This window comes from Mastigoproctus giganteus, chromosome 1 (genome assembly GCF_048544385.1).
Source record: "Mastigoproctus giganteus isolate SK-2022 chromosome 1, ASM4854438v1, whole genome shotgun sequence".
Classification (NCBI taxonomy): Eukaryota; Metazoa; Arthropoda; class Arachnida; order Uropygi; family Thelyphonidae; genus Mastigoproctus; species Mastigoproctus giganteus.
In genome coordinates this window covers 242,337,644-242,350,266 of record NC_143575.1, presented here as the reverse complement: position 1 = coordinate 242,350,266, position 12,623 = coordinate 242,337,644, and the positions used below count along the sequence as shown (strand labels likewise).

The 12,623-nt window shown below is 38.1% G+C and overlaps 1 protein-coding gene across 5 annotated transcripts in view; it reads left to right on the top strand.

The window, feature by feature from the left end:
• LOC150091709 (fibronectin type-III domain-containing protein 3A-like) overlaps positions 1-12,623 on the top strand; it is a 489,490-nt gene that overhangs the window by 363,977 nt on the left and 112,890 nt on the right. For all 5 annotated transcript variants that reach the window (XM_090376531.1, XM_090376557.1, XM_090376540.1 and 2 more), the window contains one exon: positions 8,242-8,347. In XM_090376531.1, coding sequence (XP_090232657.1) covers positions 8,242-8,347 — 106 coding nt within the window. The remainder of the gene's footprint in view (positions 1-8,241; positions 8,348-12,623) is intronic.

Sequence of the window (12,623 nt, the reverse complement as noted above, 5' to 3'; positions counted from 1 at the left end):
TCCCCAAGTGTAAGACAAGGCTGTTGTTATTGTTGTTTGTTTGTTATTTGGTTTTTAGGAGCATTAGCAACTAAGGCCATATTGCTCCGGGGATATGCGGTGGTCATTCCCTGACCTTTCCACATCCTCTGTATTTGGTGGTCACGGGCTCGAACCCCAGTCTAATCAAGAAGCATGTGCTACGCACTGCTGCTCCTGCCCACCTGGCTATGGAAGCACATAAGACCTTGCATTTGGCAGCATTAAAACCTAGCTGCCACTTATTGATCATCTTTGAAATCTGTTCAAGCCATTCTGAAGGACTGCTGCTCTGCACTGGTCATTAATGACTCTGCCAATCTTTGTCATCTTCAAATTTTGACATCAAGCCTTCTATCCCTTTGTCAATGTCATTTATGAAATGGAGAAACAACAGTAGTCCAAGAACTATTCCTTGAGGGAGCCCACTCCTGAAGTTACACCAATCTGTAGAATATCCGATAATTACAAACACATCATGGCTTTGTTAAGGGGAAGTCTTGTCTGACCAGTTTGATTGGATATTATGATGTGGTCACAAAAGAACCGGATGCAAAAAAATAATTTTGATATCATATACTCGGATTTGAGGAAAGCTATTGAATGCACATTAAAGACTGCTGTACAAATTGGAGCAGTATAGCGTTAAGGGCAAGTTACTGCTGTGGATAAAGGGATGGCTGAGTAGGAGAAGACAGAGCGGTAATGAAGGGACATTGATCTTTGTGGACTAATGTTGTCAGTGGAGTCCCCCGTAGTTCAGTGTTGTGCCCATTGTTGTTTTGTTTATTTATCAATGATATTGATGAAGGTATATCAGGCTTAATGTCCAAGTTTTCTGACGATACAAAGGTTGGCAGAGTTGTTAATGACAGTACACTACTGCAACAAGATCTAAAAAAGTTGGGAAGAACAGCTGAGATGTGGCAACTGAAGTTTAACATTGACAAATGTAAAGTATTGTATATGGATAGCAGTAACCCCAGATTAACATGCTAACTGTGCGGTACTACACTCAGGTTGGTGGAGAATGAAAAAGACCTGGGGGTTATTGGTACAGTCAGATATGAAGTTTTCTGAGCAGTGCAGACAGGAATTTTGCTAGCAGGGATAAGGAGTTGATTATCCCTTTGTATAAGGCAGTGGTCAGGCCACACCTTGAGTACTCATACAGGTCTGTAGGCCTCATTTTAGGAAGGTTGCCAGAACAAGATTGGGAACAAAGGTGTGCTCTTACCAAGAAAGTTCTGCAAATTGCAGTGTCTGGAGACTAGGCATCTGTGAGGTGATCTAATTGAGGTGTATAAGGTCTTGAATGGTTTGAGCAGGCTCAATCTGATGGGACTCTCCCACTTGCTCAGATTATGAATCTGAGGGGGGCATAGATTCAAATTGAGGGAAGACGGTTGCAGAATAGATGGGCAGAAGCCAGCAGGTTGATTTCTGAAACAGACTACCTTCTGTTGTTGTGGAAGTTGATAACTTAAATAAATTTAAGGCTGATCTAAACAGAGTGACTGGATGGGTGAAATGGGAAAGGGTTTTTTTTTTTTTTTTTTTTGGTTGATGCTGTATAAGCTTGCTTTCTTGCATCATGCCTCCACTAATGCTAAATGCTAATGTATTGACAGGATCCTGTAAGCTGTTCTAGTAGCCTGTCTGAAATGCACAGAGAACTTCCATGTCGGACTGTACAAATTATTCTACCCCCTACCCAGGTCTCTTTCATTCTTCACCACCTTGAGTGTGGTGAAGAATGAAATTGGTATGTTATTCTGGGATTAATGCTATCCATATGCAGTGCCTTGCATTTGTCAATGTTAAAACGTCTTACCACTTCTCAGCACATCTAATTTGTCTAGATCTTTTTAAAAAGAACTGGCTAGATCTGCTCAGCCTTATTTATTTTTAGCTTTGGAACTCTCTCTTCCTCTTTCTTCTTAGTTATTATAATGAAGTCGTTTAGCTACCAGTTACAACTTAGTGTACTTCTCGTGTTCTCATCCCTAAAATTTCTTTACACATGAATGTAAATGTAATTATTGCATTTACTTTTTGAGCAGATTGAGTAGAACAAAAAAGCAAAGAATTGTTTGCTACTTTTCTTTGAATTCTTAGTCAAGAACTTCCCCCCCCCCACATCACCAGTGACCTGATTGCATACCAGTTTGTATTTGTAGGATTCCATGTCCCCTACTAATTTATAATCATCCCAAGGGTTTTTTTTTTTTTTTTCCCTCTGCTACTAGTGTCATCAGTTCTTCTGACATCCATTTAGGTCTAAACCTTGAATATATATATATATATTTGTTAGTATAAAAAGCTTAGCAGCTTCTATGATTTCTTCTCTGAATGCCTCCCATATAGAATTTGCAATTGGTAACATCATTAGTTGGTTTCACTGACTAAATAAAGGTGACTACCACTGTAGTCACCTTTATTAAAGCAAAATCCCTTCTCCTTTACCCCAACAGTACTTATATCTTTAAGTATATCCTACATCAATATATTATGATCACTGCCACCTAGTGGCTCCTTTATTTGGATATTCATAATGCATGAAGAGCTACCGCTGATAATCAAATCAAGAGTATTGCTTTCTCTTGTTGCTTCTATAACATGTTGCTGCAGAAAACAGTCATCCAGTAAAAACCCAGAGCTTGTTATGAAATAAGTGATATGATGATCTCAGAGATCTGATGTTAAAGTGATAATATTTATCACTTTAATATCAGATATTCTTAATGCATGAAGAATTATCATTTATTATCACTTTAATGTTAAAGTGATAATAACAGCACTTTAACATCAGATCTACTGAGACTGAAGATCAAGTCCCCAGGAAGGATGATATATATTCAGTTAGAATTTAAAAAGCTGCATGTTGATGTATGAAACCTTTGGAGGTATTAATGACAGTGCAATTAGATTCTGGGAAGAATAAGCAGTTCTGATGCCTCTTCAATCCTCAAAGGTGGTGCAAAAGAAGAGTTTGGTAACTGTAGGCCAGTGAGTTTGACTACTGTGTTAAGGAAGGTCTTGAAGTCTGTGGTTAACAATGCAATTCAGGACCATCTCTACAAGAATGGTTATCTTGAATAAATCCTAGCCTGAGTTTGTTAAGGTAAGGTTATATGTGACCAGTGTGGCAAATTACTATGATGTAGTCATTAAACAGTTGGACAAGTAACAATTTTTATCTTATATATCTAGATTTTAGTTAGTAAAGCTTTTGATACCACCCCTCAGGTAAGTGGTCTTGTAGGCTGACTAATTGATGGGAGACAGGGTTGTCATAAATGGCTGGCCTTCAATCTGGACTAATGTAACAAGTTAGGTCCTTCAGAGATCAGTGTTGGTTCTCCTCCTATTTATAATTTTCATAAATAGTATCAATAAGAGTACTGAAAAGAAGCTAACAAAGTTTCTTCAATGTATTTGAAGTTTGGAAGAGTAGTTCACAATTCAAGCCAGACCCTTGTTTCTTCAAAAAGACTGATTTTAACTTGATTTTTATTCTGATTTTGGCCTGCATATATGGCCCAAAAAATGGCAACTAAAAAGTTCAGTGCTTCTAAATTTAAGCTTATGTACTTGGGGTACAGAAATCCTGGACTCATATAATCAGTGGGGGCGTAGAGCTAAAAGTGGTTCAAGACAAAGGGATTTGATCTAACATGAAATTTTCCATGCACTGCAAACAGGAAGCTAGAAAAGCACACGATATCCTGTCCATTATTTATGGGACCTTTTTTAGTGGAGAGAATGATATCATTATTCCTCTATACAAAACAATGGTTAGACCACATTAGCATTAGCATTAGTTGAGGCATATGATGGAAGAAAGCAAGCTTATTCAGCATCAGCCAAAAAAAAAAAAAAAAAACACACACCACACTCCCATTTCACCCCTCCGTTCATTCGAAATACCTGTCCAGTTCAGCCTTAAATTTGTTTAGGCTATCAACTTCAACAACAAGTGATGGAAGTCAGTTCCACCAACCAACCACCCGGTGGCCAAAGGCAAATTTCCGGACATCTATCCGACATCTGTCCTTCCTCAATTTGAATTTATGCCCTCTGAGGTGATTATTCTGAGCAAGATGAAGAATCCCATTGGCATTGAGCATGCTCAAACCATTCAAAGCCTTATACACCTCTATCAGATCACCTCGCCGGTGCCTAGTCTCCAGACTCTGTAATTTGCAAAACTTAAGCCTTTCTTCGTAAGAGCAACCCTTTATTCCATTCACTAATCTTGTTGCCCTTCTCTGTACCCGTTCCAGCAGCTCTACATCCTTCTTGAAATGAGGCCTCCAGACCTGTATACAGTACTCAAGATGTGGCCTAACCATTGCCTTATACAAGGGAATAATCACCTCCTTATCCCTGCTAGAAAAATTCCTGTATATCATTGACAAGACACCATGAGCTACTCTTGCAGCTCGTCTGCACTGCTCAGAGAACTTCATATCTGCCTGCACAATTACCCCCAGGTCCTTTTCATTCTCCACCACTGTCAGTGTAGTACCGCAGAGTTGATACGTTGCTCTGTGGTTACTGTTTCCCATATGTAGTACTTTACATTTGTCAATGTTAAACTTCATTTGCCACCTCTCAGCCCATCTGTTCAACCTTTCCAGATCCTGTTGCAGCAGCATAGCGTCAGTAGTGTCCTTAACAACCCTGCCAACCTTTGTATCATCTGCAAACTTGGACATTAAACTTGATATACCATCATCAATATCATTCATAAACACCGAAAACAACAACGGACCCAACGCTGAACCCTGAGGAACTCCACTAATAACATTAGTCCACATTGAGCAGTGTCCATTGATTACCACGCTCTGTCTTCTGCCACTCAACCATCCCCTTATCCATAGCAGCAATTTGCCTCCAATGCCACACTGCTCCAATTTGTGCAGCAGTCTTCCATGTGCAACAGTATCAAAAGCCTTTCTAAGATCCAAATATATAATATCAAAGTTATTCCCTGCATCCAGTTCTTTTGTGACTACATCATAGTATCCAATCAAATTGGTCAGGCAAGACCTGCCCTTAACAAAACCATGCTGCGTCTGAGCTATAACTGAATTCTTGTCTAGATGATCCTGCAGTGCCTCTTTAACCAGTGCCTCCATTAATTTACCTGGAACAGAAGTTAAACTAACAGGTCTATAATTACTTGTGTCAGCCTTTGATCCTCCTTTGTGAATTGGGGTTACATTTGCAAATCTCCAGTCTATGGGTACCTCCCCTGAGTCCAATGAAGCTCTCATAATTATGGCTAGGGATTTGCTTACTTCCTTTGCTGCCTCCTTTAATATAACTGGATAGATCCCATCCACCCCAGGTACCTTTTTTTATGTTTATCCTCAACAATCTCTCCTCCACTTTCCTCTCAGTTATTACAAAATCATCTAGCTCACTGCCAACGTTTACTTTACCTACGTCATTCTCCTTCCTGAATAACTCCTCATGCGTGAATGTAGATGCAAAATACTCGTTTAGATTGTTAGCCACCTGAGCAGGATCCTCAACTGTTGAACCATCAATATCCAGTGGACCAATCCGATTCATCCCTTTCCTTCTTGAGTTTAAATAGGTAAAGAACTCTTTTCTGTTTTTCTTTGCATCCTTTGCCAAGGATTTTTCGTAGTCTGCCTTTGCCTGCCTAATCTCCTTTGTGACTTGGTTACAGACCAACTTATATCTATCATAGGCTTCCATGTCACCCATTAATTTGTATGTATTCCATGCATTTTTCTTCTCTGCCACATGTCTCATTAGTTCATCTTACAACCATTTAGGCCTAAACCTTGAACAATATTTCTTAGTTGGTATGTAAAGCCTAGTAGCTTCCATGATTAGTTCCTTGAATGCTTCCATTCAGTTCTATTCAGTTCTTAGAGGCCATACCTAAAAAAAAAAAAAAAAAAAAAAAAAAAAAAAAAAAAAAGGCTTCTGGAGAGGGTTCAAAGGAAGGCATCAAGATTAGTGATGAGTACAAATTAGTGCACATATGAAGAGTGGCTTTGAAGGTATGGACTGCAAAGAGTTTGACAGTTAGATACCTAAAAAGATCTGATTGAGGTGTATTATAAGGCACCGAAGGGTTGAGTAAAATGGATGAGAAAAGTCTGTTCTTCCTCATAGGTGGGACAAGAACCAGGAGGCACAAATATTGAAATGTCAGGAAATAACAGAAGATTAGGTCTCGTGAACCTCACCTATGGGCACCTGGTTGTTGAACACTGGAGTAAGTTGCCTCCCAACATGGCAGAGGCAGCTTGATTACTGCAACTCCCCTATTATCAATTTATCTCCATCCTACCCTCTTCTCTTTTGTTATTGTAATAACTGATTTTCTTTGTATTCGCTTCTTCCTTGGCTTGGCCATTCTGCTAAGGTACTAATATAAATTATTTAATATTTTGATGGTTTAATAAGGATGGTGTCATAAGTAATTAAATGTTATTTACAGACTAATCAACTTTAAATTTATATTTTTGTATTATCTATTCTTAAATATTTATAGTATATTCCTCTTTATTATTTTGATTTTCATCTATAAATTCTTTTTTTATATATATAATTCATATTAATAGTGGTTTTCCTTTCATACCTAACTAACATTTAAATTCATATGTAGTGTGGCTAGCAATTGTTCAAGTTTCTAACTAAATGAACAGACTTGGGATCCCTGAAATACCTGAGCCACCACCAATCTACACTTTGCTATTTTTGTCATTTACTTTACTGTGCCCTATGTCTTGTAAACTGTTAGGCAACAAAGGAATTGAGATGCTATATACTCTTACTACAATCTTTTATCTCCTAATTGATGCTAGGTTTCATCGCATATTAACTTAATCACAACATATCAACAACATAATTGGCTGTTCTGTTTCCACTGTGGGCTATTCTACATGATTTTTACACTTCTTAATTTGAGAATTTTCTAGTCTTCACTCAAAGCTGTAGTTGACCAATCTCAAGCAGAGGAATAAGCTTACCTCCATGAGTTATTCTGTTTTTTCAGCCCACACAACATACAGACATAATACATAACAGTGCAGTATGGTCTGTCATTGATGTACCTAAAACCCTACAATAACATCCACCTACCCCTCCACACAAACACGCGCATATTGAAGGTTGTTTCGATACAACATCAACAAATTATATCTGTATATGTACATTGTATTGAAATTCTATAGGGACATGCTGCCATCTATTAACTGTGTTTACTAGTAAAACTGTCTTTATATTGATTTAAAAACAAACACACAGTCGAAGCTATTTATAGCAACCCTCTTTTTAACATCCCAAACGTTATAACATCCTATGTGATTGGTCCCAGCCAATTTCTCATTAACCTAATGCTATTTTATGAACAATTGATATAGCACCCTTCGGATATAATAACTGTTTTCTCATTCCCCTGGAGGGTAATTATATAGAGCTTCAACTGTGTATGTATATATATATATATATATATATATATATATATATATATATATATGTAGGAGATGTTATTACATTGAGGGGAGAAAAAGTAATGATAATTTTTTTTTTTTTTTTACATTTTAAATTGAATTTGATTTTGTGGAAAAGAATTATAATATATTTTTATTAAGGAAAAGAATTATATTAAAAAGCATTTATGTACATAGTTTCACAGTTTCTAAAAAGAAATTCCAGATTCCTCAAGAAAAATAAAACTTATTCCAAGTTACATATATACTATCCAGAAAACGGTTAAATGATTTTAGACATCCGATATTCTGCATTATTATCCTTACTCAGGAACATTTTGCTCTTGGGACTGTTATTTCAGAAATGGGAGATATTTCTCAAACTCTGAATTATCAGTGAATAATTCGGAGCTTGAGAAAGATTTTAGAACTCAGCCAGTTCTAAAATCTCATTAATAACGGATAACAGGGAAATAACATGGATAAATAAGATAAAGGCTATTATATATGGGTAAAAGAATGTACATGTATGTACAAGAAAACAGTATAATTTCAAAAAATAAATTTGTGCAAACTTCACACATGCAGAGCTATAAAGAGAGAACTAAAAAAAATAAATAAGTAATTTATTTAAATTGGACTTATTAATTTTTGAAATGCTGCTAGGTATTACTTTAGACAAAATGAGTATTTGAGAAAATTTTAACATACTAAATTAAATCAAAAGTTTCTGTTATTTTAGTATTCTGAAGTGGGTGCTATAACAACAGCTCCAGTATGTCCAGGGAAATGCTCCACTCCAAGATTATTAGGAAAACCAAAATCACTGTCCTTACACTTGAAGTGGTGTGAGTTTATTTATCATTTTTGATTCAGTTTTTTTCTTTTTAACTAATATATCATTCTTGAATAAGAATATAGTGTGGTAGGAGAAGTTTATGGTGTGTGTGTGTGTGTGTGTGTGAGAGAGAGAGAGAGAGAGAGAGAGAGAGAGAGAGAGAGAGAGAGAGAGAGAGAGAGATAGATCTGTTTAGCCTACTTGGAACAAAGTAACAGTTGGAATAACTGTAAGGATGCACACTTATAGGAGTAAAACAGCTGTTTGAAATATACCAAAATAAAAAGTGATCATTAAAGATTCACAGTCCTGATTGGAATCTAATAAACAATGATAGTCATATGTATAAAGTGGATGACAGTATCAGGTATGAAAGTTATATTAAAATTAGTCACTAAACATTGGAAATACAGTTCATAGGTCCAACAGTATTACTTAAATGTTGACACATACAGTTCTGGAAAGAGCCACTTTATTCATCATTTAAAAAAAAAAAAAAAAAAGGTTTAAAAAGATATTAACAGTCATCAAAAACACATGAAACCGAATGAGACTGCAGTAGTAAAAAACTAGGGATATCAACAGCTGTTTTTAAAATACAGGTCAATTATAAATGTAGTAAAGAAGTAGACTGGTGACAAAGCTACAGGCATACATGGAAAACTTGCTTCAAGAGTACCACAGTACAGCAGGGTGTGTTCATTGCATACACAGTTAGCATTAGCACATAATGCAGGAAAGTAAGCTAATATAGCATCAACCAAAAACACACACACTCTTCTCATTTCACCCATTCACTTGCTCCAAATGTTTGTCTAGTTCTGCCTTGAATCTGTTTAAGCTAGCAACTTCCACAATGACAGCATTAGCATTAGTAGAGGCATTTGATGCAAGAAAGCAAGCTTATGCAGCATCAACCAAAAAATAAAATAAATAAATAATAACCACTTCCACTTCACCCCTCTGTTCGTTCGAAATACCTGTCCAGCTGAGCCTTAAACTTATTTAGGCTATCAACTTCCACGACAAGGGATGGACGTCTGTTCCACCAACCAACCACCCGCTGGCTAAAGGCAAATTTCCGCACGTCTATCCTACATCTGTCTTTCCTCAATTTGAATTTATGCCCTCTCAGGTGATTATTCTGAGCAAGAGAGAGAATCCCATCAGCGTTGAGCATTCTCAAATGGAAGTTTGTTCCAGCAATCGACAGATGGAAGTTTGTTCCAGCAATCGACCACCCGCTGGCTAAAGGCAAACTTCTGCACAACTATCCTACAACTGTCTTTCCTCAATTTGAATTTATGTCCTCTCAGGTGATTATTCTGAGCAAGAGGAAAAATCCCATCAGCATTGAGCATGCTCAAACCATTCAAAGCTTTATACACCTCAGTCAGATCAACTTGCAATCTGCTGTAAATTCAGTCAACTTGCAAACGCTGTAATCTGCAAAACTTAAGCCTTTCTTCGTAAGAGCAATCCTTTGTTCCATTCACAAATCTTAATAATTCGTTCCAACAACTCTACATCCTTCTTAACATGAGGCCTCCAGACCTGTATACAGTAGTCAAGGTGTGGCCTGACCATTGCCTTATACAAGGGAATAATCACCTCCTTATCCCTGCTAGAAAAATTCCTGTATATCATTGAAAAGACACCATGAGCTACTCTTGCAGACCGTCTGCACTGCTCAGAAAACTTCATATCTGCCTGCACAGTTACCATCAGGTCCTTTTCACTCTCTATGTAGTACCACACAGTCGATACGTTACTCTGGGGTTACTACTTCCCATATGCAGTACTTTACATTTGTCAATGTTAAACTTCAGTTGCCACCTCTCAGCCCATCTGCTCAACTTTTCTAGGTCCTGTTGCAGCAGCGTACTGTCATTAGTGTCATTAACAACCTTGCTGACCTTTGTATCATCTGCAAACTTGGACATTAAGCCTGATATACCATCATCAATATTATTAATGAATACAGAAAACAATAATGGACCCAACATTGAACCCTCAGGGACTCCACTAATAACATTAGTCCACGAAGAGCAGTGTTCATTGATTACCACACAGTTGAACAAAGTTGGTTGTCTTCAGAGTGATCAGTTTGGTTGACTCTGAGGCAACCAGTACAAGGCTTTGGGGGAAGTTGAAAGATAGCAATAGGAGGTTGATACAGTTGACTATTGTTAGCATTAGCATTAGCATTAGTAAAGGCACTTGATGCAAGAAAGCAAGCTTATGCAGCATCAGCCAAAAAAAAAAAAAAACCCACTTCCACTTCACCCCTCTGTTCGTTCAAAATACCTGTCCAGCTGAGCCTTAAACTTATTTAGGCTATCAACCTCCACCACAAGGGATGGCAGTCTGTTCCACAAACCAACCACCCGCTGGCTAAAGGCAAATTTCCGCACGTCTATCCTACATCTGTCTTTCCTCAATTTGAATTTATGCCCTCTCAGGTGATTTTTCTGAGCTAGAGGAAGAATCCCATCAGCATTGAGCATGCTTAAACCATTCAAGGCTTTATACACCTCTATCAGATCACCTCGCTGGTGCCTAGTCTCCAGACACTGTAATTTGCAAAACTTAAGCCTTTCCTCGTAAGAGCACCCCTTTGTTCCATTCACTAATCTTGTTGCCCTTCTCTGTACTCGTTCCAGCAGCTCTACATCCTTCTTGAAATGAGGCCTCCAGACCTGTATACAGTACTCTAGGTGTGGCCTGACCATTGCCTTATACAATGAAATAATCACCTCCTTATCCCTGCTGGAAAAATTCCTGTATATCATTGACAATACTCCATGAGCTACTCTTGCAGCCCGTCTGCACTGCTCAGAGAACTTCATATCTGCCTGCACAATCACCCCCAAGTCCCTTTCATTCTCTACCACTGTCAGTGTAGTACCACAGAGTTGATACGTTGCCCTGGGGTTGCTGTTTCCCATGTGTAGTACTTTACATTTGTCAATGTTAAACTTCATTTGCCACCTCTCAGCCCATCTGCTCAACCTTTCCAGATCCTGTTGCAGCAGTGTAGTGTCAGTAGTGTCCTTGACAACCCTGCCAACCTTTGTATCATCTGCAAACTTGGACATTAAGCTTGATATACCATCATCAATATCATTTATAAATACAGAAAACAATAATGGACCCAACACTGAGCCCTGAGGGACTCCACTAATAACATTAGTCCACGATGAGCAGTGTCCATTGATTACCACTCTCTGTCTTCTCCCCCTCAACCACCCCTTTATCCATAGCAGCAATTTGCCTCCAATGTCACACTGCTCCAATTTGTGTAGCAGTCTTCCATGTGCAACAGTATCAAAAGCCTTTCTAAGATCCAAGTATATAATATCAAAGTTATTCCCTGCATCCAGTTCTTTTGTGACTGCATCATAGTATCCAATCAAGTTGGTCAGGCAAGACTTCCCCTTAACAAAACCATGCTGTGTCTGAGCTATAACTGAAGTCTTGTCTAAATGATCCTGCAGTGCTTCTTTAACCAGTGCCTCCATTAATTTTCCTGGAACAGAAGTTAAGCTCACAGGTCTATAGTTACTTGTGTCAGCCTTTGATCCTCCTTTGTGAATTGGGGTCACATTTGCACATTTCCAGTCTATGGGTACCTCCCCTGAGTCCAAGGAAGCTCTCATAATTATGGCTAAGGGTTTGCTTACTTCCTTTGTTGCCTCCTTTAATATAACTGGATAGATCCCATCCACCCCGGGTGCCTTTCTTGTGTTTATCTTCAACAGTATCTCCTCCACTTTACTCCCAGTTATTTCAAAATTCTGTAGCTTACTGCTAGAGTTGAATACACCTCTGGCATTCCCCTTGCTGAATAACTCCTCATGTGTGAATGTCGATGCAAAATATTCATTTAGTTTGTTAGCTACCTGAGCAGGATCATCAACAGTTGGCCCATCAATATCAAGTGGACCAATCTGATTCATCCCCTTCCTTCTAGAGTTTACATAAGTAAAGAACTCTTTGCTGTTTTTCTTTGCATCCCTTGCCAAGGATTTCTCGTAATCTGCCTTCGCCTGCCTAACCTCCTTTGTAACTTGGTTGCATATCAACTTGTATCTATCATAGGCTTCTGTGTCATGTGTTAATTTGTAAGTATCCCATGCATTTTTCTTCTCTGCCATATGCCTCATTAGTTCATCTGACATCCATTTTGGCCTAAACCTTGAACAATATTTCTTAGTTGGTATGTAAAGCCTAGTAGCTTCCAAGATATGTTCTTTGAATGCTTCCCATTTTGAATTTGCTGTTGG